This window comes from Onychostruthus taczanowskii, unplaced genomic scaffold (genome assembly GCF_017590055.1).
Source record: "Onychostruthus taczanowskii isolate IOZ18803 unplaced genomic scaffold, ASM1759005v1 scaffold25, whole genome shotgun sequence".
NCBI lineage: Eukaryota > Metazoa > Chordata > Aves > Passeriformes > Passeridae > Onychostruthus > Onychostruthus taczanowskii.
The window spans coordinates 894,649-922,612 of NW_024499796.1; the positions used below are offsets into that span (position 1 = coordinate 894,649).

The following is a 27,964-nucleotide window of genomic DNA, read 5'->3' on the forward strand; positions in this document are numbered from 1 at the left end:
CATTTCCACAGGACTCCTGAAACTGTTGATGTGGGACAGATTTATTCATGCTCTGGAATTAAATTAAACACTACTGCTGCTAAAAATTATGGGTGGAGCCACGGAAGGGTGGAGAGCAAAGGCTGTGAATGGGACACTCCATCAGTGGATCCCTCTCTCTGTAGCTGGTTCTGCCCAAGACAAGTGGCTGCAGCACAGTCAGACAAGTCCAAGACTGTGGATGCACCCATGTGGTACTGCAACCACAGAGAGCCACGCTCTGAGCTGAAGGACTGACCAAATTTTCAGTTCAGGTGGCCAAGATGGAAGAAGGAGATAATTTTCTCCCTATCTGAAGCTGTGGTGAGGCCACTCCCCATGTGCTGCAGACATAGCGAGCAGCTTCGGGTTTCAGAGGTGATCAGAAAAGCTGAAGACGGCTTCAAAATGCAGCACTGAAATGGTTCAAGACTGGGAAAAGACACTTTATGATTCTGTGAGACCAAACTGCTCCAGTCTGGTTCTCATGTCAGAAGGAAGACTAGAAGATGATTTGATTGCAGCGTATCATCATCTTCATGGGGAGAAAATACTGTCTTGCCTTAACTTGCAAGGAAGAGTGAAGTGCAATCTCATTGCTGGAAGCTGGAACCGGCTGAAATGAGGCACAAAACATTAGCACAGATGCTGGACCACTGGAACAGCCATTTCCAAAGGATGTGCTCAGGGAGAACAGATCCCTTTGAGTTTTCAAACCCAGAGTTGTGTGTCTGGCTGGCCCCAGGTCCCTGGGCTCAGTACAGATGTGCACTGGCCACATTTGGTGGCCTGGAGCTGAGGAATATATAAATTATTAGACCAGACCAATGGACCCTCAGAACTTTCTCCCCTCATGCACAATGACTTCGTGGATCCAGCCCTACCAAGAAAAGAATTTCCCAGCTGGAATGTCTGCTCCTAGGTGGGACCTAACCCTGCAAATATTAACTGAAAGCAATTGCCCCATATGTTCTAACTCCGAGCAGGTACCTGATGTGCACAAGGACACAGCCCCAAATACTTCAGCAACTTTCTTCTACATGATTTCATGGCTTAGAAGCCCTGAAAGGAGCCTGCTGTTCCCCTCAAAAACAAGTGAAACCATAAAGACAGCAGCACTGACACTCCTGGGAGCAGGACTGAGCTCTCCAAAAGCCACTTGGTGCCTTAGCTGGGGCTGCACAACTTGGGAGAGGAGGAGGAGGCAGCAGTGGTGGAATCCAGCTCTCCCAGAAGGACCGAGCATCACTTTCTTCTGGTCCCCTGTGAAATCCAGGTCATGCTTCTGTGGCTAGAGCAGGACCAGTCAGCTCAGTTGCTGAATGGGATATAAATCTTCCCAAGGGTCCAGGGGAGAGCTGGGCTCAAGGAATGATCCTCATGGCACAGCAGGTCGAGTTTGAAGCCTCCTGGTTAGACTGGGGAAAGAATACCAACATCCCTGAGCAAACAGGAAGGAAAAGGAAGCTACTGACACTAGAAAGCTTCAGGCAGGATGGAAAGGGGGATGTGCACAGCCCCAGCAGAACCAGTTTTCCTTGGAAGACAGGAGTCATCACAGCCTCCACCATGCACAGGATCAACCCACACATGCACTGAGCCAAGGGAGGTGACCCCAGGAAAGTTCCATTTAATTCCCAGTACTTTGGTCCTTGCCCACGATGCTGCACTTGCTCAGTGTTGCGCTGAATTTTACCTCCCCTGCTACTGAGCAGCACAAAGAACCTCCACTTGGAGATGAGGATAAAGCAGCAGCAGATCTGGAACATTCTCATACTCCAGAAGTTCCCTGAGACATAGGGAGGGACAGGGAACATCCCGCCTGGGGGAGGGAAGATATCAGGCCTCAGCACCACCGTGGCCAGGCCTGGTTCCTGTCCCATGGCAGCTCTTCTGGAGCTGAGGCACAACTGCTGGAAAGGCTCAGAAAGAGGATGAGCAACAACAGGAGTGAATTTTCAGTTCTGCAGCTCCCAAGGCTCCAAACAGGTGCCACAGGTTTGGGTGAGGACACAGGAAGAAAAGGACTCAAAGCTTTTGGGGTGTCAGGTAAGTTCAGTATCAGTCCTGGGGACTGATCCAGAAGGACTCTGCAGTGTGACCCAGGCAGTGCCCACATCCCCCGTGCCCACACAGAGACCTGTCCCAGCTGCCAGATCCCTGCAGGGGCACTGCTGGGGCCACACTGGAACCAGTGATGGCCAGAGCCTCCACTTGGTGGAGACAGCAGCGCACAGGAGCCAAGGCAGAACCTGCCAGAGTCACCTCCCACCACCGGGTCCCCCAGCCACCCTCTCCTGGTGGCTCTGAGCTCCATCTCCAGCCTCATGCCACCACCCTTCTGCACGAAACAATGCAGGTTTAGTGTTCAGTGTGGCCTTCCAGGGGTCAGCTGCACCTCCCTCTGCAGGTCCAACCTAACATCCATGAGCTGATGTTCCCTGGGAAGAGGATATTCCTGTTCTCCAAACACAGCACTGCTTGCACAGGACAAAAACTGCTCAGAGCCATCACGCCACAGAGGAGCAGAGTGCCCAGGCACAGCTGGCTTAAACCCTACCTCCTTCCACACGGGGGATCTGACTTCTTCTCCATGGCTTTGCCCCTTCCTGGGAAATCCTCCTTCACTGTTCTGTGCCTTGTTTTTACTGAGCTGTGGGCCCTGGCAATCCAGGAGGCTCTTCCATGCCGAGGAGAGGAGGCAGAAGCCTTGGGACCCCAGAGTGCTCACTCTGTGCCTGGCTGCTCCTACAGGTGAGGTCCTGTTTTACTTCCCAGAACAGACTCTGTGATTTCCAACATGAAAGAGGCAAACAGACATTGCACTTGCATGTATCACTGCTCTCACAAAGTAGGCCACAGAGCCAATTACTGTAATACCAGCTCTGCCATCTCACAATGCTCATTTCAACATTGCTGCCTGCTTTGATCATCAGACTTTCATCTTCCGATGACGTTACGGCCACTTTCATGTCAGACACAAGTGTGTGAAGGCAGAAGAGATTTCAGAAGGCCTTAATGAAGCCTCAGCATGAGGAACTGGAAAGACAGGGGTAAAAGTGGGTTCCTGGACCCATTTGGGTACAGCTTCCTTGGCCCTACACCTGTGGCAGCTCGTGAAGGCCTCAGGCTTCAGCAGAGCTTGATGATGCAGCACGACAATATGGGCCAGAACAGTTCTGGGTGTGAAGCCTCACCAGCATCAATGCAGGGAGCAACACGAGGGTAATGCCAGGAGCTCTTCTCAAGGGTAGGACAGAAAGGAAAGGCTGGGTGCTGACACTGGTCCCCTCTGCATGGTGACACCACCCACAGATCCAGTAGCCCCTTCCAGCTGGTCTCCTGTGGCAGGAGGGGGGAGAAAGGGGTGAAGGCTGCAGCGTGAAGCTGCTCTGGTCCCTGCAGGATCTCCCTGGCTGTGATGAGCAGAACAGCAATGAGTGAAAGCAAACGGGGCCCGTCAGCTGCTGCAGCCACAAGAAACTTGCACTTGCAGTTTGCTGTTTCTGATCTGGAGTAGCATCCTCATAAATAATGAAAGTGACTAAAAGCTACTTAAAAAACACACACTCCTCCCTTCTGAAAGAATGAGAAAAAAACCCCAATTATAAAAGGACATTTCTTCCAGCTAGGAATAATTTGTCATGTAATTCTCTGAAGACAGCAACAGAAACATGCGTGCTCCGTGCTCCCTTTGAGTCATCTGTGATTGCATATGTACTCAGATGGCTTCTAATGAGGCTATTTTTACAGAACACATCCTGCTGAGTTTTTGGGGAGGGGCAGAGGGAGATCAGTGAAGTATCAGTCTTCAACATCAGCTCCTCAAAAGGAGAGGAAAAGGAAACACATGTGGAGGAGGATGTACCACTCTGAACCAACACCTATGAACAGCTCTCTTGCCCCAGCAGCGAATGTGGAGCATCTTTTGGTTTTTTTAAACAACACTCAAGCTGCAAAACCCAGAGATCATTAGTGCCTTGATGATATCAATGACAGCCAAGCTGCACAGCGCTCTGCACACATTGCTCTGGTGGAAACTGTCCCTGCTCATGGCAGGGGGTGGAACAGGATGGGTCTTCAAGGTCGCTCCAACCCAACCCATTCTGTGACTCCATGGTGACACCCTTGGCAGAGGACAGGGTGTGCCAAGTTAAACTGAAACATATTTTGGGCACTCCTTGGAAGGCTCTTCTGGTCTGTAGGCCCAAAGAGGTTCAGTAAGGACCCAGAAACACTCATGGGGACCCCGAGCAATGGGCACCTTTGCAGAGGCCAGCAGGACACCAGCACCACTGGTCTGTCCCAACTTGTCTTCTGGAAACCAACATGCAGTTGGCTCATCCAAGGCTAAATCAAAAGGTCTCAGCTGTCAGAAAGCAAAGGAAGCAAAAAATGGGGGAGGCTGAAACTGGGCTCAATTTACAGAATCTGCCACAGTTTTACAAGAACCAGAAGGTTCCTGTCATGACTGGAGCTATGGGAAGTGGAACAGACAAAACAGATGTAAATGAACTCTCATTTTACATGGAGATGATGAAAGCAGAGACAAGAAAAAGAAGGATGTAAGTTGAAAATATGCTTGTCTGATAAATTAGCTGTGGTGGCCTTCTCACCCCTCTCCATGGCTCTCATCTGCTTCCTGGGGCAGCCCAGGGGTTGGGCCCCATGCCTTACACCAAGAGGAGGTGGAGAAGATCAGGAAGCAGAGGAACTTCCTGGTGTCCTTCACTGGGGACATCTCCTGCAGACATCACCAGACAACAAGGTTTTCAAGTCCAGGGTTAAAAGAGAGAAAAGCAAGAGCTGTTTTCCCAGTGTTACAACTGAGCTTCTGGCTCCAGGCTCCAGCCCCAGCTTCAGATGTTCCCTCACACCCTGAAAGGCAAAGACACCACCCCAAGCTGCTGTGTCACAGTGTCCAGAACTGCTCCTCTCCAAGGGACTCAAGCCCCCTCCCTGACACAGCTCCCAGAGCCTCTGCCAAAGCCCCTCTGCACCTGAGCCCGAATCCTTCAGAGAGGATGTCCTCCTGCTGCTGATGTGTGAAGTGCTGGAACAACCACCCCATCTTGGATTTCTCCTCTGAGGGATTATTTTCTGGAACAGGCACTGTACTTCCAGTGTGGATTGCTGCCTCTGGTCACTGGGCATTAGCTGGAAAGGAGATTCTCTTTCTGTGAATCTGTCCTCCACAGAAGAAAACCCTCTCTGCTGTCTCTTGAATGAAGCAAAGCAAACACTTTTTAATGTACACTGTGTGCACACTAAAATATCCCTTCTGGTCCTTGACTCTTTCCATTTGGGAGCCTGTCCACATGCCAGAGCACAGATACCCAAGCAGGACACCCAAGTGTGCCACCAGCACTCTAGGTGACACACATGAAAGAAGCATGTGCTGGCTCATATTCCTGAAATCCCAATTTTCACTTGGTCACAGAGGGGTTCATGGTCATCCGTGTTCCACCAGGAGGTTTCAATTCTCTTCACAATCTTCCCCAATGCCACTGTGAATTCCCAAAGTGTGCATTTAACTTCTGAAAGGTTACAGGAAAAACCTGCTCTCCCCTGTCCTGATGTTATTTTAGGGGATGGGATGTCCCTCTCCCATCTGCAGTACAGGAGAGAGGACTTGCTGTAGAACAGAAAAAAAGCAAAAGCTGGTCAGAGCTTCTGGGCATGTTCCACATGCAACCTGCCCTTGTGAACCTCAGGATTCAAAGGCTCCAAGGTCCCTGTGAGGTCACATGTGCTCCTGTGGTCTCTGTGCTGGTTCTGTCTGTGGCCCAGCAGCTGCTTCCTTGTGCTTGGCTGGGTTTCTTCACGAGGCTGCTGGGTCCCCTCTTGGCATCCACGACCCTGAACAAGCTGCTCCCTCCTACCCTGACCAAGGATGAAGCTGCAGCTCCTGGAGGCCCTGAGGCCTTCGCTCCAAGTCAGTTGGACCTGGGGACATCAAACTAACTGGGCACACAAAGAAAATCCCTGAGGTAGGAGAAGCAGCCCAAACCCTGCCCCTATCTGGGACATATTTACATCCTCTGCTTTCTCCCTCCAAAATAAACTGAAATCAGAACAGGAGGCCACATCCTTCTGCAGGCAGAAGTGTGACAGTAGCTGCCACTCAGGCTTTCCTGGGAGAAATTTGCTCAATAAATACCAATATTATTAAGGAGTTCATAAATTTAAAGCACATGAAGGTTTTGTAGAAGAGAGATGCTTCAGGGAAGTTCACCCCTTGCCTCTCAGGGCAGCCAGCTCTTGAAAACAGAGGTAACAGCTTTCAAAAACCCCGAAATACATAATGCAGCACTTGGTGGTGTGTGTGGTGTCAGTGCTAAAATCTAGGGAAAACAAACAAACAAAGCAGAATACTTATTTTTTCCAGCTCCCTGGGTCTAGTAAAACACACAACCTTTCCTGACAGCAAACTCTGCTTCAGGAAGTCCAAGAGGAATTTAATCGTGCGTTCATTCCTCAAGGGACACTCGGCAGCTCCGAATCCTTCAGAGAAGGTAAACTCCAGGACCAATCAGCCTGCCTCTCCTCTGGAAATTAAACATTAAAATACAAACCAGAACAATAGTCGAGAGCCACAAAGAATTCCTAAGGTATTAGCAAAACAAATTCCCTTCAGTCCTTATTAGGAATATCTTGAGGATGGTTTGAAGAGGAAAGTCTAACCAAATATAAAAAAAATTTGGCTTATCCAACAAAAAACAACCATGCACTCTTTGCCAAAAGCAAAAGAATTCAGTCAGATAAAAAACGCGACACACAAATGATGCAGGTTAAAAACTGAATTTAAGATGATAATGGAATAGCTGCCAGTGTCTTTAAATTTTCAAGCGTGGAAATGTCAACAGAGACAAAAAAATCCAGGGAAAAACAAAGAGAATAGATTAAGGATTTATTTATATCAGTGAAAGAGCTCTGTGTTCCTTGACTAAGAAATGACTGAGGGGGTGAGAACTGAAACGGTCACAGGTCTCCAACACGCCCTGAGGAGTGAGGGGGTGACCCAAGGATTTCCTGGTGGCTCAGCTCTCCTGAAGGCTTTAGAACTACCACATCTTGGTACTTTATGGCTCCAGAAAGGGACGTTTCTCCACCTCACACCACACAAAGCTCTCCAGGACTCTGGCACCGGGCAAACTGGTGTGGTTTACACAGAAATACTCCTGTCCCTGGGAGCTGGGATGTGTCTGAGCGCTGTCATCTCCTTGTACGTGACCTCCTTTTGGATTTCAAGGAAACCTGCCCGGGTTCCCCACAGCTTCTGTCCTGGTTGTCACATTGAACTGAACTATCCACGGCTCTAAAACTGGCCAGAGGGCACTTTTGAGGGGGTTTTGTGCTGGTTGGTTGGTTTGTTTCTTTTTGAAGATGGCTGGTGAGAGCCCTTTGGCAGGCACCAAGGCCTATTAAATTCCTTGCCTAATTAGTAAGAGTTTTCTCTTTTTCTGATGCAGGATGAGTTGGAAACTTCTTGGAACTCTGGGACTGAAAATCCCACAGGTTGCCCCTTAAAAAAAGGGGAGACAATTCAAACAATTTTCTTTGGAAAAAATTCCTGGAAATACCCACCCCAGGCCCTCCACAGGGTGCAGAGCCCTCTCCTGAGCTTCAGAGGACCACAACCTCAGAAACTGTCCTCTCCCAGTGCTGGGGACCTGGTGAGCTGGAAGAGGAGCCTGAAGAAGAGTTGGTGCCATCCCAGGGCACTCCCTTGGGTGACAGGAGGTGCTGGGGAGGACGTGTTCACAAAGGACAGAGCAAGGAATGCGGGAAAGAGAGGGGAAGGTGCCAACACGGAGGCTGGAGAAAGGTGAACTGAGAAGGAGCAAAGAAGGTGCAACCTCTTCTCAACAGCTTCTCCTCCCAGGGCTCCTCAGCGAACGGTCTCAACCCCAAGAGCTCCAAGAGCATTTGGACACTGCTCCTGGGAATGCCCAGAGTGGGATGTTGGGGTGTCTGTGCAGGGACAGGAGCTGGGCTCAGTGATCCTGGCAGATCCTTCCAGCTCAGGGTTTCTGTGATTCCATGGAAGTCACATCTTCTATGGCACAGACCGAAACACTCAGACCCCTGAGGCACCACGGCTTGGTCTGGAGTACCTGGGAGAACTGCACCACGTCAGAGCTGGGAAACCTCCAGGCCCAGCCCAAAGCACCCCTGGGAAGTCCTGCCCTGCTCCCATCTGGGCCAGCACCCAGAGCCCTTCCCTGGACCTGCACTTCCTGAGCCCTTTCTGGAGCTGCAGCCCAGCGCTGTTACCGCTGCACTAAAGGAGAGCCACTCCTGCCCTGGAGGCCTGGATTCCCCCCGCTCCAGGAGCAGAGCTCCTCCATAGCTACATCTGTGCTGCGGGCGGGCTCCGGCTGGTGAGAGCCCCGCTGCCGCCGGGCTGAGCTTCCAGCTGGCTCCGTTCCCTCCGCAAACAGATGCAGCTCCTAGAGCAGGGGCTGATTTATTCAGCAGGAGTCTCGCACATTAAGTGTAGTTAAGTCTGAAAACAAATCTAATGACTTTAAAATAAATAGCCAACAGAGGACTCCAAACTGAAATTCCTCCTTCCTCTGACACCCGCCATATAAACAATAATAATTATATAAAACCGTGTCTAACACATGACTACACAAGGCTCTGGTGACCAAGAAAAGCACACGCTGCTTGTCAGACATAATTGCACATTTGGTTTTTCAATTATTTCTTGTCAGGATCCAGAGCCCACCATCTGAATGCTGACATTAATTATTGGGAAGTTGTTAGTGTTCCAGTAGTCTTATGGAGACTCCCAGCGCTCACCCTGAGGCGCAGAGCTCCCAGTGCTGCTCCCACACTGCCCTCCCATCCCACCAACCCCTGGGACTGTCACACACCACACAGGGACACCCAGCCTGGGCCACCATGTGCAGAAGGGGCTTCAGAAGAAGCTTAGAGCAAGTCTCCAGTGGACATCGGCAAGGAACTGATCCCCTGCCATGTGCTCACCCACAGGATGGGACCAGACCATGTCCAGCACTGGGCCTCCAACACAACACCTGGAGCTGCTGGAGCGAGTCCAGAGGAGACACCTGAGATGCTCCAGGGGCTGGAGCCCCTCTGCTCTGGAGCCAGGCTGGGAGAGCTGGGGGTGCTCACCTGGAGAGGAGAAGGCTCCAGGGAGAGCTCAGAGCCCCTTGCAGGGCCTGAAGGGGCTCAAGGAGAGCTGGAGAGGGACTGGGGACAAGGGATGGAGGGACAGGACATAGGGAATGGCTCCCACTGCCAGAGGGCAGGGATGGATGGGATATTGGGAATTAGGAATTGTTCCCTGGGAGTGTGGGCAGGCCCTGGCACAGGGTGCCCAGAGCAGCTGTGGCTGCCCCTGGATCCCTGGCAGTGCCCAAGGCCAGGCTGGATGGGACTTGGAACAACCTGGGAGAGTGGGAGGTGTCCCTGCCCCTAGCAGGGGTGGCACTGGATGATCCTAAGGTCCCTCCTAACCCAAGGCAGTGTGGGATTCTTTGAATCCAGCCCATGTCACCCCTGTCACCGTGTTCCTGCTGACTCCCCTCCCAGCCCCTCTGAGCAGCTCCTGGCATTGCACTCCCATCACATCTCTGCCCATCATGCAGGAAAACATCCTGCCTTTTACCGGCTTTTAATTTGCTGCTTTTTAATTTTGTTGACTGTCTCTTTTTTCCTTGCAAAAGGAAGAAAGAAGCCTCTGATCTACCTTTTCTGGAGTGTTCAAAAACACGCACAGCTTTGTCAGGTTGTCTCTTAGTTGTCATCTTCCCCAAGGCAAGCAGCCATCTCTCTTCTGGCTGCCTTCAAGGAAGAGGGCTTTTTGTGCTCCTAAGAATTCTCTTCACCTTTTAAAATCTCCCATTGCTAAGCACTCACTGAGGTGCAGCAACCACACAGGAGTCAATGGGGGAGGAGAACAGCGAGTGCTCTCTGCCACCAGGAGCTGCCAGCTGCACACCCTGACCCCTGTTCTTCCAAAGGCAGCAAAGGCCTGGAGCTGGGGGTGGTGGGAGCACAAACCCCTGGGCCTTCAGAGCTTTCAGGGTTTGCTTAAAACAGAATAAAATCAATTCACTGCAGTGAAAAAAGAAAAATAGGATTGACCCAATACTACAGTCATTACCTTAGACCAAGCCTGATACTGTGAAAAAAAAATATTGCAGGAAGATAAAATCCAGGCAACTTATATTTCATTATATTATATTATATTGATTATATTATACTATATTCTATTATATGGTACTATTTTTGCTTATATTTTTACTGATATAAATTAATTGTTAAAAGCTTCCTCGATATTTTGCAATTAGTGAGGGTTTCAAGCAGCAATGACTTTGAGAAACATCCATCTTGTGTTTCCATCCACTGATGACCTCACAGATTCAGTCAGCGCCACATTTCCACCTTCAATCACTGACAGAGCTTTCCTGAAATATTACATTTTGATTCTGTTTTATTATTTTTAAATGGACTTGGTCATTCTCCTTTCTTTGACCACATTTTGCTCAGTCAGGTAGATGATAAAGTGGGTTTTGTTTTCCTTTTTCTATAAGGAAAAAAGCAGTGGCCAGCCTCACACTCCTCTGGACATGAAAAGGAACAGGGCGGGAAGTTCTCCCACCTCGCCTGGAGCTCCATCCCTGCCCTGGAAAGGGCCATTGCTCACTCCTGGGAGGATGCTCAGCCCCAAGGGCAGCCCAGGCAGGGGAGATGGACACCCCAAAGGTGACACGGGCCCTCCAAAAGTGAGATGGATACTTCAAAGGTGAGATGGGCCCTCCAAAGATGAGACGGACACCCCAAAGATGAGATGGATGCCCCAAAAGTGAGATGGACACCCCAAAGGTGACATGCACAGCCCAAAGGTGAGGCAGATACCCCAAAGGTGAGATGGATACTCCAAAGGTGACATGGATACCCCAAAGGTGAGATGGATACTCCAAAGGTGACATGGATACCCCAAAGGTGAGATGGATACTCCAAAGGTGACATGGATACCCCAAAGGTGAGATGGATACTCCAAAGGTGACATGGATACCCCAAAGGTGAGATGGATACTCCAAAGGTGACATGGATACCCCCAAAGGTGAGATGGACACTCCAAAGGTGAGATGAACACCCCAAAGGTGACATGGACACTCAAAAGGTCAGATGGACACTCAAAAGGCCAGTTCCCACAAGGAGAATGCACTTGCCCACCTGCTGTGGGAAACCCTCCAGTGAGAGCTGCAAAACTGAATTAAAGGTTGGAATAAAGAATCCAGGAGAAGGAAGTGATGCCTGGCTGCTCTCCCCTTGCTCCTCAGCCTGTACTTTCTTTCCAAGACTTCCTTCAGGCTAATTCCCAGTGAGCCAGCACTGCTGGGCCACAGGTGAGCCACGCCCAAAGTGAGACAGAGAAGTCTCCTCCTGTGACAGACACCCAGTGTTCCTCTCTGCCCAGTTCAGGGGCACCCCAGACATGTTCAATGCCAAGCAGGGCCAACTGGACAAAAAGCTGCCAGGAATGAGGGGATTTTGTCCTGAAATGCCATTGGCAGAGCTGGGGCACTGGGCAAGGACCAGCCAGCACGGTGGGAGCATCGGACCCGGCAGGGGCTGCACAGTCAGCAGTAGGAGACAGGGAGGGCATCAGCACCACAGTGGTTCTCAGATCCCACTGATGTGATTTTACACAGCAGGATGAGTTTTATCTAAAGAATAAAACTTTCACAGGCTTTCAAGGCCCTGGAGGGGACAGGAGGAGTCACCATCCCTGGATGTGTTTAAAAAAAGCCTGGATGTGGCACTGGGTGCCAGGGTTCAGTTGAGGTGTCAGGAAACGGGTTGGACTCGATGATCTTGAAGGTCTCTTCCAACCTTGTGACTCTGTGAATTCTGTGAGGCCGCAGCCCAGGGCAGACCCACCTCAGCATGTCCCTCTCCAGAGTGGGAGCAGCAGAGACACCTCTCAGTGGGATCACAGGAGAATGGGGTGGTGGGACACCTCTGTCTTCTCCTTCTGAAGGACAGAAGGGTCCATCCAAGAGCCTCACCCTGGAGGCACTCAGCTGGAACTTCCCACACCACACACAAACCACCTCTGCTTTCAGTCCCCAATGGCAGGATGAGGCCAGTCTCCCACATCCATCTTTCCAGCCACATCCAAAGAGGGCTGCATGGACACTCAGCTCAGACACCCATCCCACCTTTGGCCACCCCATCTCCAGGATGGAGAGCACAGCTAAGCAGAGCTGACCCACCCAGCACAGCCCAGCCCTACCTGCTGGAAGAGCTCCTCCGCCCGCTGCTGTTGCTCTCCTCGGCCTAGGAGATCAAAACAGAAGAGCTGGTTAGGTTCAGAAGGACGAGGCTGCTCTCCTGCCCCCAAACTCGGGGTTCCCCAGAGCTGCACACACGCCCTGTGCTCAGTCTGAGCCTCCCCAGCCCATCCCCACCCAGGTCTCAAGCAGCGATCCCTGGCATGCAGAGCCACACCATCGCCAGGTGGGAAATCAGGAATGGCCAAATTGTCCAAATGTCCACGCAGGAATGGCCCCTCCAGGCCCAACACCTCCCCTCGTTAGCCCCGGGCCCTAATTAGCCCCTGCAGGCCCTGGCAGGGAGGGCCCAGGGTCTCCTCTCGCCTCCTTCCCCAGCTCAGTGATGAGAGCCTTCCTTGGAAAGACAATATTATTCCAATCCCAGAAATTTTATTTCTGAATTTGTGCAAATACAAGTTAAAAGATATTAGCTGCATTTCACATTTTGTGCAAATGGCAGAAACAGGCAATTCATGTGCAGCAGGATGGGGGCCAGCCAACGATTTCGATAAAATAAACCCTTTTTTAATTTAAATGCTAATGCACTGAATTAAAATTTAATAACTGAGGAAATTGAAAAGCCGAGCAGGAATATTGGAAATAAATCCAAGCAGAAACAGCTGAAATTAAAAATTCTAGAGAGTGGGAGGATAGCAGCTAAGCTGTCTTATATGATTACATTTTTTTTTTTTTTTTTTTTTTTTTTTTAAAACGGAGGGGGGGAAGAAAAAAACCTTTTTTTTTGGGGGTTTTTTTTTTTTTTTTTTTCAGAACGAAGGGGGGAAGGAAAAAAATCCTATCTTTGGCTGGCTGTAGGGCAGTAAATCGAGAGTGCTGTGATTTATTGCTCAATTTTCCTGAGGGAAAAAGGCTTTCTTTCATGCTGAAATATTTCATAAATTTCAAGCCAGCATAAATTCTTAATTTAAAAGTTATGGAGGTCACATTTAGTGCACTGGTGCAATTCTGAAATCTTAAAGGAATAGCAACCAAAAAAAAAAATTGCAATTTGATTTTATTTTTTTTAATTCTTCGTGTAAAATTTTCTTCAAAGGGATTGTCCAAGTTACTCAAAGCAGAAACACAACCTGGCTTCTGAAGGGATATGAAATCCACTGGAATTGAAAAGATAAAAATCTAATTCAATTACAAAAAGGTATTTTGTTATGATGATTATGATGATGATTATTATTATTATTATTATTGTGAAGCACTTGAGGAATTTCTGTTAAAAAATTTCTTCTCTCCATTGCCTGGGAAAAGCCAGAAGGGAGGAGCTGACAATGTAATTGCTTCTGTTAGATCTCCAATCTTTTGTGAGCACTGATATGTTCATTTGTTATACAGCTGTTCAGCTACAGAAAGGATGTCAGAGCACCCATAATTCAAAGCAATCAATCAAAAATTAATGATTTGTCATGCTTACACAATGGAAAAAAAAGGGAAAAAAAAAAAGCTTTATGGGTTCCTGCAACTGGTAGATTGCTCAAACCTTTGGGGCATTTTCTAGAAGATTAGATCTGTGTACAAAGAAAGGGGGGAAAGGGGAAAAAGGAGACTTAATATAGAGCCGGGGCAGAAACCTTGTTGGGGTGCTGGGGATCCCAGAGATGGGCACCTCACAATTCCTGCCTGTACAAAGGGTTTTGTGCACAACCCAAGCTCACTCAAGAGCCACATCTTGGATCACAGGGACCTTGTGAAGCTCCTGCCACGAGAATTCCACAGGAAAACCACCTGCTGAATTGTGGAACCATGGAATATCCTGAGCTGGAGGGATATTCTGAGCCTTGAGAATGATGGAACCCAGCCCCTGGCCCTGCACAGACACTCCAAGAATCCCCAGTGCTGGGGAGTTTCCTTATTTTGAAAGAAAAAATGAGAAAAAAAGGGAACCACATCAGGTAAGGGCTCTGATCTCGATGGTTTCACACAGCCAGGGTGCTCCTGGAGATGATCCATTAGACAAAAACACCAAGCTAAGCCTGAGATCAGATCAAGCTGCCTTAAATGTTTCTGAATGCTGAAATAAACAAATCCACAGAATCCCAGACAGGTTTGGGGTGGGAGGGACATTAAAGCACATCTCGTTCCAGCCCCTGCCATGGCAGGGACACCTCCCACTGTCCCAGGCTGCTCCAAGCCCCATCCAGCCTGGCCTTGGGCACTGCCAGGGATCCAGGGGCAGCCACAGCTGCTCTGGGCCCCCTGTGCCAGGGCCTGCCCACCCTCCCAGGGCACAATTCCTAATTCCCAATATCCCATCCATCCCTGCCCTCTGGCAGTGGGAGCCATTCCCTGTGTCCTGTCCCTCCATCCTTGTCCCCAGTCCCTCTCCAGCTCTCCTGGAGCCCCTTCAGGCCTGCAAGGGGCTCTGAGCTCTCCCTGGAGCCTTCTCCTCTCCAGGTGAGCACCCCCAGCTCTCCCAGCCTGTTCCTTCAAAAATAAAATCCATTTAAACTATAACATTCCATCTAAATTCTAGAAAGTGGCATTTGAGGACTAAAATACCAGGAGGAAGTGGAAGGGTGAAAGGCTGGAAATTTTAACCAGAATGTGCCAAAACAGGTCAGAGCAGCCCCCAACAAAGTAACACATTTGTGGAGGGAAACAGAAATCTCCTGTGCTCATTTAGGATCTCCTGCACTCCCATTTACCCAAATAATTGATTTTGGTGATTTCCTGATTTCTAATTGAAAAAGGAGAGGAGCAGAATTTGCATCTGCTGATGAACAGGGATGTGGGGTGCTGGAACAGGCTGGAGAATGTCACACAATGTGCCCCATAAAATCATTTACAATTCAAAATGTTATTCCCTAAAGTTGCTTTTCTACATATTCGGTGCATTTAGGGTAGTTTTGTTTAACTAATGCTAATAAATATCCTTTAAATGAAAGCGCACACAAGCAGAATGTGGTTTCAGGCCATATGCTCCTCAACTTGAGTTGCAAGCAAAAAGTAAATCATGTGATAATTAAGAAATGTATCAGTCAACATCTCCTAACAGTGTCAAAAAATAGGAGTCCAAGCAGATGTAAAACTGACCTGAGAAATCCATGTTTATTGAGAGGGCTACACTATATTGGGAAAAAAAACCCCAACATTTTAACAGTTACAGCAAAACAGAAAAATAACTTAAAGCAATAAAAATGTAAAATAAGATTTCAGAAGATTTAAGCACAGGCCTTCTGCCTGATCACTAAAATTATGATTAGAAACAATTATTCAAATCACTTGGATTTGCATCCATGCTCAGATCAGCTCCCACGGATGGGATGAGGGCACCGGGGACACCCCTAAAGCACTGCCACAGCCTTCTCAGGGGGAAAGGGGTTCAATCCATGTATTTATTTATTTATTCAGACACAGCCACCCGCTATGATTTACCTCTGAACCCCATCCCAAAGGGAGAGGTCCCTAATTCTGCCTGGGGGTCGCAGGAGGAGCAGACCACACTTGCCCCAGCTCCTCTCCCACAGCACCTTCCCTCTGCAGAGGAAAAAGGGCAGAGTTGTTTGTTTACCTGAGGGAAAAAAATTAAAAAACCCAAAATTCCTACCCTGCTTCCCCCAAACGCCTTTCCAGAGAGAGCCGAGTAATTTTTGTCCAAACACAAACCACACATTCAATTTTTGGAAGGAGCCAGCAGCACCCAGCATGGAAAATTTCACCCCAAATAATTAAAATTTGGTAAAGGGAGAAGCAACTGAAAACAGGTCTGACACAGGAATGTGCCATAAAAATAACTGCAGGCCTGCTACCTGTGCTGTCTGGGGTTATTAACTTCAGAGCCACAGAAAATGAAGGAAGTGCCTTTTTTTTTTTTTTTCTTTTTTCTCTTCTTTAAACAAAGGGCAAGACACCGGCAGTTTCCTATTTAATTTTTATTAAATAGGAGGGAGAAAAACAGCAGAGCAGCTCCGCATCACACCAAAACATCTGCAGAGCACAAGGACCCATAAATGTGCCCGTGTCCCTCTTTAATCTGGATTTCTGCTTCCTCCTGCCAGCACAGCGGATGCTGAGGAACCCCAAGCCCCGGATTTCCAAAGAAGGAAACAACGCTGAGCCCACGGCTGATCCAAGCAGAGCTGTGCTCCACACAACCATGGAATCCTTGAGGTTGGAAAAGCCCTCTGAGATCAGAGTCCAACTATTCCCCAGCACTGCCAAGGCCAGCACTAACCCCTGTCCCCACGTGCCACATCCACACTGGAACATTTCCAGGGATGGTGACTCCACCACTGCCCCACACAGCTGTTCCCATGCCTGACCACCCTTTTCAAGAGGATATTTTTCCTAATATCAAACCTACACCTCCCCTGGTGCAATTTAAGGCTGTTTCTTCTGGTTCCCAGAGCCAGGGCATCCCCTGCATGAAGGACAAAGATCTCCACTGTCTTAGGCTGCTGTGGCTCATCCCGTCCTCATCTTTTGCCTTTGCCAATCCATCAGAGCAGCCTCCAAAAGGGATGAATTTTCCACCCAGGAACAAGACAGTTCCTGGGGCTGGAGGAATGTGCTGCCTATTTCCTCAGCTGCAGCTTCCCCTCAAGATACACCCAAAATAACAATAATAAAAAAAATATCTGCAAGGAGGAAATGGGAGCTCTCCCTGAGGCATCTGCCCGGTCCCACAGCTGAGCCAAGCCCCGGAGTGAGGGTTCCCCTACCCCCAAAATCCACTGTGGGGTCTGCAAGCCCCCCCCAATGCTGGCCATGGGGCAACACCTGGGGAGGGGGATGCTGGTGGCAGCTTCAGTGTGAGAATTCCTTGGGAGCCGCCAGGGGAATCTCACCCTTGTGCTCGGCTGAAGCCTTGTCCTGGGAAAAGCCAGTGCTTGTTCTGTGTTCCAACAGGGAGAGTCCAGCTGTAAACAGCAACATCTAAGAGTTTTGACCCCTCTGAGATGAGCCCATGGAGGGTTTGCTGTTTGAGCGCAGCAGAAGGCAAAGGCAGAGACCCCCATGGCAGGCACAGAGGCTCTGCTGCCACAGCCAGGGGACATCTGGGATAGAATAGTCCCAAATACCCGGGGACCATCCCTGTGTGACTGGTTCACACTCCTGGGCTCCAGCACAGCTCCAGGAAGGTCTCCAGTGCCAGAGGAAGGTGCTCAGTACTCCTGGCCATACCCATCACTTAGGCCAAGCTTTAGGAAGAGGTGCTTTAATGTTGAGACTTCCAGGCAAGTCCATCCACGGGAAGGCACCAAGGTGACTGTGACCTACAGGGACACAATCTGTCCCCAGCACCCCAGTGGTGACACACAGAACATCCCAGTGCTGGAGCCTGGGGACACAGGGAGTCCAGCACTTCCCACGTGGTGCCTCAGCCATTTTGTGTCTGGGGACTGTTTGAGCAGACCAAAATCCAGGTTTGAATTGAGGTTACTGAGCATCCACCTCAGCCCTATGAGCACTTCCACCACAGCTACTGGAGATGGTGGCTGAGCCTAAAACAAATCAGAGCAGTTTCTGGATGGGACCACAGCATCACCCCAGCCTGGCCAGTGCCCTGGCCACATCCCCTTCCTGCGGGTGGCCACCACCCTGAGGAGGACATGTGTCCAGAGGGACAAGAAGCCAGGAAACACCACAGGGCTCCAGCACTGTGGGATCAGCACTCAGGCAGGGCAGCCCAGCACCTTTCCCTGGAGCCCTGGGCTCCAGCCCCTGTCCAGCCACCCCAGGTGGAGGCAGGGCTGGCCCCAGTCCCACCTGGGGAATGGAGTGCCCCTGCTCCGGTGCCATCCCTGGGGATCATTAACAGCTGCCAACGGTCCTGAAGCCACAAGGTGCACCAATTACTAATTAATAAGAAACACTAATGACAAACCCAGTGAGGGGGTGGATCAGCCCAACACAAAGGTCAGCTGTGAGCACAGGGTCCAGCTGGGGAAGCCAAGATGGGAATGATCCCCTCTGCTCTGGCTGTGACACTTCACACTCAGCCCGGGGGCCCTCACTCTGCTGATTTCAATTCTCTTTGTATTGGCAGGAGAATTATTTTCTTTTAAATTTTTTCTTTTTGTTTTGTTTTGGTTTTCTGTTTTTGTTTTGGGTTTTGTTTTGGTTATTTTTTGGGGGGTTTTGTTTGTTTTTTTTTTGTTTTGGTTTTTTTTTTTTTTTTTTTTTTTGTTTTTTTTTTTTTTTTTTTTTTTTTTTTTTTTTTTTTTTTTTTTTTTTTTTTTTTTTTTTTGTTTGGTCTTGCAAACTGGGTTCCCTCAGGCTTCTCCCCAGATTCTGGTCTGGGACAGAACACGTTGCACTGTGGAGGTTAAAACTATAGGTAGGCAAACAATACTAATAAAAAAATCACAAAGTCTAGAAATTCTTCTCATTCAGTTTCACTGGATTTACTTCTTGTCTACTGTTTATTATCTCCCCATTTTATAACCTTCATTTCCTACCCTGGGTGTGCTGACTGCATCCACCTCATTTCTGAGCCACCTCTGTAATCCAGAATTAAAAGTTCTTCTGGAGAATTTTAAGCAGAAAAGGTCGAATTTCTGCTGGAAAAGGCACACATGGGGCTGAAACTTAGGGGGAAACACCAAAATCAGCAAGGCAGGGAAGAATCCCCGAAGGATGGCCCAGCCTGGGCAGGTGCTGAGTCCCAGGAAATGGCACAATCCTGCCCCGGAGCACCCAGGTGTCCCTGTCACCCACTCCCACACTCCAGGTAGCCCCAGAAAGGTTTAAGGGCTGTGAGCAGTTGCCTCTGAGTCAAGGGAATATTCATATGAGTAATTTTATGAACTTGTTGAAAGTACTGGCAGAATTTGAGCTTTGAATTTCAGTTTTTCTCCCCTGGCAACCCAGGGAGATTCAAGCAGCGCATGCCAGCAGAAGTAACCGAAGACATGGAACATTAAATAAATTTTAACCTAAAACTACAAATGTTTAAACCAGTCTTCAACCTTGTGTACTTTTGTTTTTCCCCTGAAACAGTCATGAAATTAAAATTATGAATAAATCAATGCAGCAAATTGGTCTGGATTTAAGGAGTTACTCCTTGATTATAAGCAACTGAAAAGTAATCAAAATATTTTTTCCATCTCCTGTTGCTCTGTGCTCTCCTTACTCTGTTCTTTATGAGAAAAATAATCAAATTGAGGGTGAAGAGGAGAAAAGGCATTACTGATTACTCTGAACTCTCATATTATAAAAGCTGGAAAATAAGAGTGACCGGGCAAAACAACAGAATTATGTGCATTGAGCAGTTGTTTACAGATGGTATGAGTTTCCCAGCAAAAGAAACAGCTGGAAATATTTTTAAAGAATAAATGTATATGGAATGAAACCTTGGGGGGGAGGAAGGTATTGTTGTTTTTTACTTGGGGGGAGAAAAGGGGGCAAAGGAGCCATGAGATAGCATTTCAGAAATCCACCCATATTTCCAGGCTTCCAATTTCACAGGAAACTCTCAGGAAATCAATTTTTTAAAAAATCCCGGGCACTTTTCCAAGTTGATAAAACAAACATATCTAGCAAGCTATGAATGCACACAGGAAAAAAAAAATTAAAATAGGACTTATTTATCCAGGGAATCCCAGTCTTGTTCAACACATTTTGTTTGGGAGTTCTGCACCTCTGGCCTCTGCCATGGAACATCTGACGGGGCTGTGAGGGCTCCACTGCACACAGGGACTGCCAGGAACCTTCCCCTGGCAGCTCCAGCCTTTCCCAGCCCCAGGCTGAAGGGATGGTTGGGAAAGAGCTGGAAGTTGGGTTCTGGGGGAGCCACATCCCAAGCAGAGTGGACTGGGAGCACAGGCACAGGTTCTTCTGTCCTGGGCTCACCCCAGCAACGTGGCCAAGGCAGGGATTCTCCTCTTTCCTCTCACCCTCCTGAGACCCCACCTGGAGCACTGTGCCCATCTCTGGAGTCCCTGCCACAGGGAAGTCCTGAATCCAGCCCAGAGGAGCCATGGAGCTGCTCCAGGGCTGGAGCCCCTCTGCTCTGGAGCCAGCCTCGGAGAGCTGGGGGTGCTCACCTGGAGAGAAGGCTCCAGGGAGAGCAGGCCCTAAAGGGGCTCCAGGAGAGCTGGAGAGGGACTGGGGACAAGGCATGGAGGGACAGGACACAGGGAATGGCTCCCACTGCCAGAGGGCAGGGATGGATGGGATATTGGGAATTAGGAATTGTCCCTGGGAGGGTGGGCATGCCCTGGCACAGGGTGCCCAGAGCAGCTGGGGCTGGACAGTGGAAGGTGTCCCTGCAGGAGATTGGAAGGAGCTGATCTCTAAGGTCTCTCCCAATCCAAAGCACTCTGGGATTCAGTTATCCTCTCACCACAGCTCAGCTGAGGGGAGGCAGGCCAAGGCAGCCCCTTGTCTTGCATGACCAGTTCCATCGGCCCAGAGTGAGTCTGTGCAGCCCCACACGGGCAGGGCTGCTGGGGAGGTGGCAGCCCTGGAGCTCAGGGGGTTTCCTGAGGTACAGCCCAGGCAGCAGAGCCTCACAGAGGGGTGGCCAAACCCCAGCACACAGGCAAGGAGGACACCACCCGCAGCAGCCATGCCCTCAGCAGCCCACACACCCAGGAGCAGGACGAGCAGGACAGCAGTGTGGCCCAGCAGAGCCAGGCCCAGCAGAGCCAGGCCCAGCTGGACCTTGAGCTCCTGTAGAGGCTCCAATCCTTCTCCACGAGCCTTACAAAGGATCCTGAGAAAAAGCCAGACAAGGCTGTGTGTAGAGGAAAATCCAGAGGCTCCCCGCTCTGCCCAGGGAAGCTCAGAGTGCGGTTGGTGCTCCCAGCAGCACAGAAACACGGATGGATCTCTGGGAATAGACCCAGCACAAGGAAAACTGAACCCCAGCCCCAGCTGGTGCCAAGCTCGTGCTCAGAGGGCAGGCACTGGGGGGACATGCCCGTGGTGGATCTCAGAGCCACGAGGGCTGCTGGGGAAGCGCTTCTTGGAAGAAGCTTTGATGAGGCTGAGACTCTGCCATTCAAACCTGCAGAGGCTGTGGAGTGTCCCCCAGAGAGCTGCTCCAGCTCCCATCTCAGCCATTTGGGTGTCAGTGGGAGTCATGGGACCCATGGGCAGAATTGTACCTTTTGAGGTTGATTTTATATCTTTTTTTGGTCAATTTGGAAGAACGTTTTAGGTCCCTCTGTAGCAAACAGCACTGCAGAGATGCAACATGCTGCAAATGTTCAGCTTCAATCTGAGATAAGCAATGAAAATTTTAACACTTGAAAATTACAATTCAAGGCAGAAAATTTCATCTAGAATAGAAAAAGAAATGCATAATTTGATAAATTTTGAAGTGAGAAGGTGTCAGGAACAGCACTGTGAGGAGATCCATCCTCGGTCACGGATCCCCTCCAAGGCTGGCACACAAGATCTCCTTCCAATGCTTATGGGAAAGGCTTTGAATTTGCAAAACATAAATTTTATCCTTGTAAAATATAAATTTTATTATAATTTTAAAAAAATTCCATGTAGCATTTATAGACAGGCTGTGAGGTTGAAACTAAAATATTTTCCATTGGATGGGTAACTGTGGGACTTCACCTTCTCTCCTAGTTTTGTATGATTGGTTTGTTTAAATAGCATGAAATGGTGGTAATTTTACTTTGGAAAGGGAAAAAAAAAGTCAAACCACATTGGTCTAAAAGTAAGAAAGGGGAAAGGCACACAAAGCTGGGTAATTTCTTCAAACTTAAAAAAGAACAGTAATTACAGGGGGGAAATTCAGAAAGAGTTTAGTCTGCCTGGCTCTCTCAAAAACCAAAAAAAAAAAAGAAAAAAAACAAGTAAAAAATAGTAAAAAATAGTAAAAAGAGAAGAATGGGGAGGAAATTAAGTTGGAGAAAAAGCAGGCTGAAAGTAGAATTCTTAGAAATTCTGCTTGCAAAATAACTCCCATCAGCCAACCACAAATCCTATAAATATCACCAGATCGACTTCCCGAGCAGATCTAAATCAACAAATAAACAAGCAAACCTCCAAGATTTAAAAAAAGTTTGGAAAAAAAAAAGAAGAAATCTAAATAAAAACTACCAAAAACCCCAGTAAGGCCAAGCTGGTGTCCCCAGGGGAGGGTGGCTTTGCTGGCTTCCCAAGAATGATGGTGGTTTGGAAAGTAAAGAGGGAAAACAATGTTTCCTGGTCCATTTGAGCTGTGAAAGCTGCAGCATCATCTCCCTCTGCCCAGACACCCCAAACACAGCCCCAGGGCAGAGGGAGAGATGGGACCCTCAGCCCTCCCCCAGAACCCTCCACCCAGGCATGGCACCGGGAAGAGCAGGAGGTCACCAGGGACCATCGACCTGCACCTTCTCACTCCCAATCTCCACCTTTGAGCAATTGTTTGGGCTAAGGAAAGGGTTTTTCAAGCAGCTTGTGGGGGACAAACATCAATGGGACCAACCAGGGTGACTTTTCACTCTCCATCTTTCCTGGAGCTGAAAGAAATGAGGGCACAGAGCTTCTGGGAAATTATTTCCAGCCCAAAGTGGAGCTGCAGTGAGATCATGGCATGGGTTGGTATCATTTCTGCTGCACCATTCACACAGCAGAGTAAGAGACTCATTTTCAAAAACTGGGAGTGACACAGTCCCTGACATTTAAAATTTTCTGATTCATACACGCAAAATACATCCTACATGTATTTTTAAAGCAAGAACTGTAAGATGTGCTCAAAATCTAAATGAAGCATTTACAAGCCCCAGATTCTGTTTGACTCGAGCCTATGAAACCCAAATAGATATTCCTTATTTCCTGGGCAATAAAAAAAATTCAAATCAATCTATTTTTCTTCCGGCTCAGTCTGAAAAAGAATTTTTCAATTTTTCAGAGCTTCAGGAAAACCAAGAATATCAATTATTTGCACAGCCCTGCAGAGTGGACAGATTTGTCTTGGAAAACCTCCAATGTGATGCAAACAAAGGTATAAACGTTCCTACAGGATCCCTTTTCGGGTTGAATTTTGCAGGAAGCACCAGGAGCCCTCTGCCCATCTGTGGGCCAGCAGCTGCTGCAAACCCTGAGGAAGAAAAGCCAGAAAGCGCAGTTGGCTCCCCAGAATTCTGGTGCAGCCCAGGGTCATGTCAAAGGATGAGAGAGAAATCCCCAAGCCCATCATTAATGCCCAGTTCTCAAATGGAATCTGGGGTTAGGCAGCACAGGCTGGTGCTGCCAGAGCTGGACTGGGCTGGTTGGGTTTCCAAGCTGAGAAAGGAGCAAGGAACTCATAGATCTGTGACCCTTTGGATGAGGCTGAGAACAATTTGGATGAACAAATATCAGGCCAAGTGCTGTTTCCTCCTCCAGATGCCCCCAGAGAGCCTCTGGACACCAGCCTGCTCCAGTGCCCTGGGAGCACCAACTACAGAAGATGCTGGGCTGGCAAAAGATAAATGTGTGCCACATTTCACAGGCTCTTCTCAGAAGAGAAAAACTGATGCTCACCTACATTTCATTACAGACACCTTGGTGCTTTATCTGCCATCCAGTTCATGGATAAGCTCAGCAGCCATGGATATTTTGCAGATGCATGTTTGTACCCAAGGACCATGGTGTGTCACTGATTTTGGGACTGGCTGAGAGCACAGCATCTCCACTGAATTACTCAAACATCTGAGAAATTGACCTAAGAATTTTTTTCTGCACATAACACTCCAAGTGTGGATTCAATGTATGGGAAGCTGTGACAGTTCAAAGCATATGTATAAAATAGGGGAATACTGGGGACTGTTCTCCAATCCCCAAATTCCACCCTGGGTAAGGGACCTCTGCTTTGCCTCCACATGGTCCTAAACACAAAGGAGGGCACAGGATGTTCTTGAGTTTAGGGGAAAGTCTCTGGAGCAAAGCCCCAGGCCCAGGGAGGATGGGGAGCACGGGAGAGCTGCACCACTGCAAACCCTCCAAATCATCTGCATGTGTTAAAATGAAAACTGAACTGGGGCATCTCCAGCTCCTCACAAATGCCATACTTCACCTCACCCACTGTGCCACATCTCTGTGGGGTGAGCTGGAGCCAGGCTGGAGCCAGGACAGCATTTAGAGCTGCTCTGAGTTCCTGGCAAAGCACCACAGTACTGGGCTTTGGTGGAGAGGGAAGAAGCAGGAAACCCATAACCAGGCTCAGAGGGCTGCACAGGTCAGACTGCTCCAGCCTGTTTGGGCACAGGCTCAAGAGCCCAGCAGTGTCCCATGGACAAGCTTTTCCCTGCCAGGACACACTGAACACCTGCCAGGACTGTGACTGAGCTGGGACTGGGGATAACTCAGGGTGTGACACTGGAAACAGTCCCTGCTCTCCCATCGTGGGGCAGTGCTGGCTGGGCAGTGCTGGCTCCATAGCTGGGCTTGAAGATCTTAAGAGGGCTTTTCCAACCAAAATGATTCCATGGTTCTGTGGTGATTAGCAGACAAGAAATAGATGCTGCTCAAACAAGAGCAACATCCATCCATCCATCCATCCATCCATCCATCATCCATCCATCCATCCATCCATCCATCCATCCATCCATCATGCATCCATCCATCCATCCATTCATCCATCGTCCATCCATCCATCCATCCATCCATCATCCATCCATCATCCATCCATCCATCCATCCATCCATCCATCCATCCATCCATCATCCATCCTTCCTCCATCCATCCTCCATCCATCCATCCTCCATTCATCCATCATCCATGCAATTCCTTCACTTCCTTATCTAGCAGTCATTCGATAGATAAAAGGCCAGTATGAATCACATGGGATTCTTCTGCCAACTGAAACCCTCAAAGCCCATTCCTGGGAGGGACCATGATCAAACTGGTACTCCTCACCAGAGCCAGATGAGCTCTGTCACACGAGACAGGAACCCCCAGCTCTGAGTCCCCTGTCCCAGGAGCCCCAAACACAGACCAGGCTGCTTGGAGGCTCCTCCATTGTGAAGGAACGAAGGACAAGAAAGGTGAACACACAGCTCAGAAGCCAAACACGTCCTGGACTGATCCCCCAGCACTGTGGGCAGCAGGGGAGGGGGGATTCTTGCCCTGTGCCCTGGTGCTCAGGTGGGACCCCACCTGCAGAGCTGCCCTAGCCCTGGGCCCAGCACAGGGAGGAGCTGGAGCTGCTGGAGAGATCCAGAGAAGCTGCTCCAAGAGCTGGAGCCCCTCTGCTCTGGAGCCACACTGGGGGAGCTGGGGGTGCTCACCTGGAGAAGAGAAGGCTCCAGAGGGACCTTATTATAGCTTTTCAGTACTTAATAGGGGTTTATAAAGAAAATGGGAACAGAGTTTTTACAGTGCAGTAGTGCTAGGACAGGAAGAGATGGTTTTAAACTAAAAGAGTGGAGATTTAGATTAGATATAAGGGAGATCTTTTTTACAATGTGGGTGGTAAAACACTGGTAGAGGCTGCCCAGAGAAGCTGTGGCTGCCCCTGGATCCCTGGAAGTGTCCAAGGCCAGGCTGGACATAGCTTGGAACAGCCTGGGACAGTGGAAGGTGTCCCTGCTCACTGCAGGGGGGCTGGAATGAGATGGGTTTTAAAGGTCCCTTCCCAAACTATTCTATTCTTTTCTATTCTATTCTATTCTATTCTATTCTATTCTATTCTATTCCACAAAGGACAGCAGAGTCCACAGCTCTTTGGGCCTGTGCTGCATCCTCAGCCTTTCATCAGCTCACCTCAGGACAGGCTCCAGCCAAGAACTTGGCTGCCCCAGCAAGATGCCAAAGCAGCTCCTTGGCTCCAAGCTGCAGGGCTTCACAAAACTTTGTGCCTTGCAGACAGATTTTTGTGGATGTGTACTCTGCACAAAACCACAGCAGTTATCCATCCCCACAGCAGTTTTCCAGCTCCACAGCAGTTTTCCTGCTCTACAGCAGTTCTCCTGCTTGCTGCCACAAGGGCACGGCCACCCTTGGGCTCCTGGAGGAGCCTGCCAGCCTTGGCACAGCCCCACTGCAGTAATTCCCATCAGTGCCCCTTCCCAGCACTCACTCTCCTGCTCGCACGCAGCCTCATGGATGGCCTCTGGTGAGTAATTGCAGAGGTAATATAAAAGAGAAAACCCTATCAGGCCACAGCTACGCAGCCTAATATGAATTGGACATTCTGGAGTCTCCTGGGATGCCCCAAAATTTGTAGGGTTCAGAAAAATGACATTCAGAAGGTAAAACCCCACAGTGCCCGTGAGGCTCTTAAATGTGACCTCCAGGCTTCCCCGCAGCCTCTAATGGGCCAACTCTGCACTCTGCACAAATTATCATGAGTATCAAAAATATCTTTACAACAGAGCTTTTATTTCCATATTTTTGAAGCTGCTTTCTCCTTTTGTTTCTTCTCTAAACCGGTTAAAATGAGCATTAAGGGATATAATTATGTTGTTAGCTTAATTGCCTACTTAAAGCAGAATCTACAGGGGTTTAATGCAAGATTTGAAAACGGGGAGAAAAAGGAAATTGGGATATTAATGGATACAATTTTTAAAAGGAACCTCTTCTGGGGAAAAGTGAGTTTGGGGCATGGGACAGAGCGTGTGGAGGGAGGAGGTGGAATCAGGCCCCATCAGTTTCTGCCGTAAGGTTTTGTCAAAATGCAAATTGCTTGCCCATTCCTTCTCCCGCAGTCTAATTTTGGAGACTTTGACCTAATTAATCATTAACCACCACCCACAAAAAAAAGTATCCCTCCTTCAGTTTGAAACCTTAATGCTATTCTTGGAGTGACACACTTAAGGCCAGGACAGAGGCTGGCATCTGGAATGTGCCTGACACTGAAGGACCAGTCCAGCTGGGAGAACTCTTGCTCTCAAATCACCCAGCAGACAAACAACCTGTTTGTCTTCCACTGGCAGAGGAGCACAGGATGGAAGAAAACAATTAGTGCCCAATACTTATTGAGGTAACTGCTGTCTGGAAAAGCCATCGGTGTCCATCAGGATGCTCATCATCCCTATGAGCCAACCCCGTGCCACGGCTCCTGCACAGCCCTGCTTTTGGATCTGTGCAGAAACCACGGCTTTTATACCAGAAACAAGCACAGGGCAAAGCCTGCAGAGCAGAGCAGGGCAGAGCAGGGCACTCTCAGAGGCTGGAGCACCAGCCCCATGTTGTCAGTGGTGCCACCACTTCCCTGCTGTTCCCAATGGCACTGCATGGCTCTGGATGTGGAGAGACTGGAGGCATCAGCCAAAGTCTCTTTGGTGCCCTAAATGCCTCCAACTTCTACAGCTTCTCCTGTATTCCCACAGAGTCACTGTGGCTGCTGCTGTCTCTGATGTCCCAGCAACAGAGATGCTGCTCCTTGAGCACCTTTGGTCTCCTCTAACTAAACAGAGATTTAACCTCAGCAGCAACAGGCCATGGCAGAGTCGGAATTAACTCAGTGCCACCTTCCTGGCCCTGGCTCTGCTGCTCTGAATCATGTACATATCCAACCAGGGCTACAGCCCACACCTGGAACCTCTAGTTTAACTCACAAACTTGCTTTCTGCAGGTTTTTGATGACTTTGCCCCTGTTCAGTGTTCATCTGGGGTGTACAGGGAACACAAAATTTGGGGGAAACGCCCACTATCACCCCTTTCCAAGGTTTCACTGCCCGTATGACCCAGCAAAGGAAAACAGTCACAAAAATCCAATAAATACAGGTGGGAAACACTGTTCT

General features: G+C 49.1%; 1 protein-coding gene across 11 annotated transcripts in view; it reads right to left on the bottom strand.

Moving 5' to 3' along the window:
• ZNF618 (zinc finger protein 618) overlaps positions 1–27,964 on the bottom strand; it is a 149,410-nt gene that overhangs the window by 73,693 nt on the left and 47,753 nt on the right. For all 11 annotated transcript variants that reach the window (XM_041406740.1, XM_041406735.1, XM_041406737.1 and 8 more), the window contains exon 2: positions 12,296–12,339. In XM_041406740.1, coding sequence (XP_041262674.1) covers positions 12,296–12,339 — 44 coding nt within the window. The remainder of the gene's footprint in view (positions 1–12,295; positions 12,340–27,964) is intronic.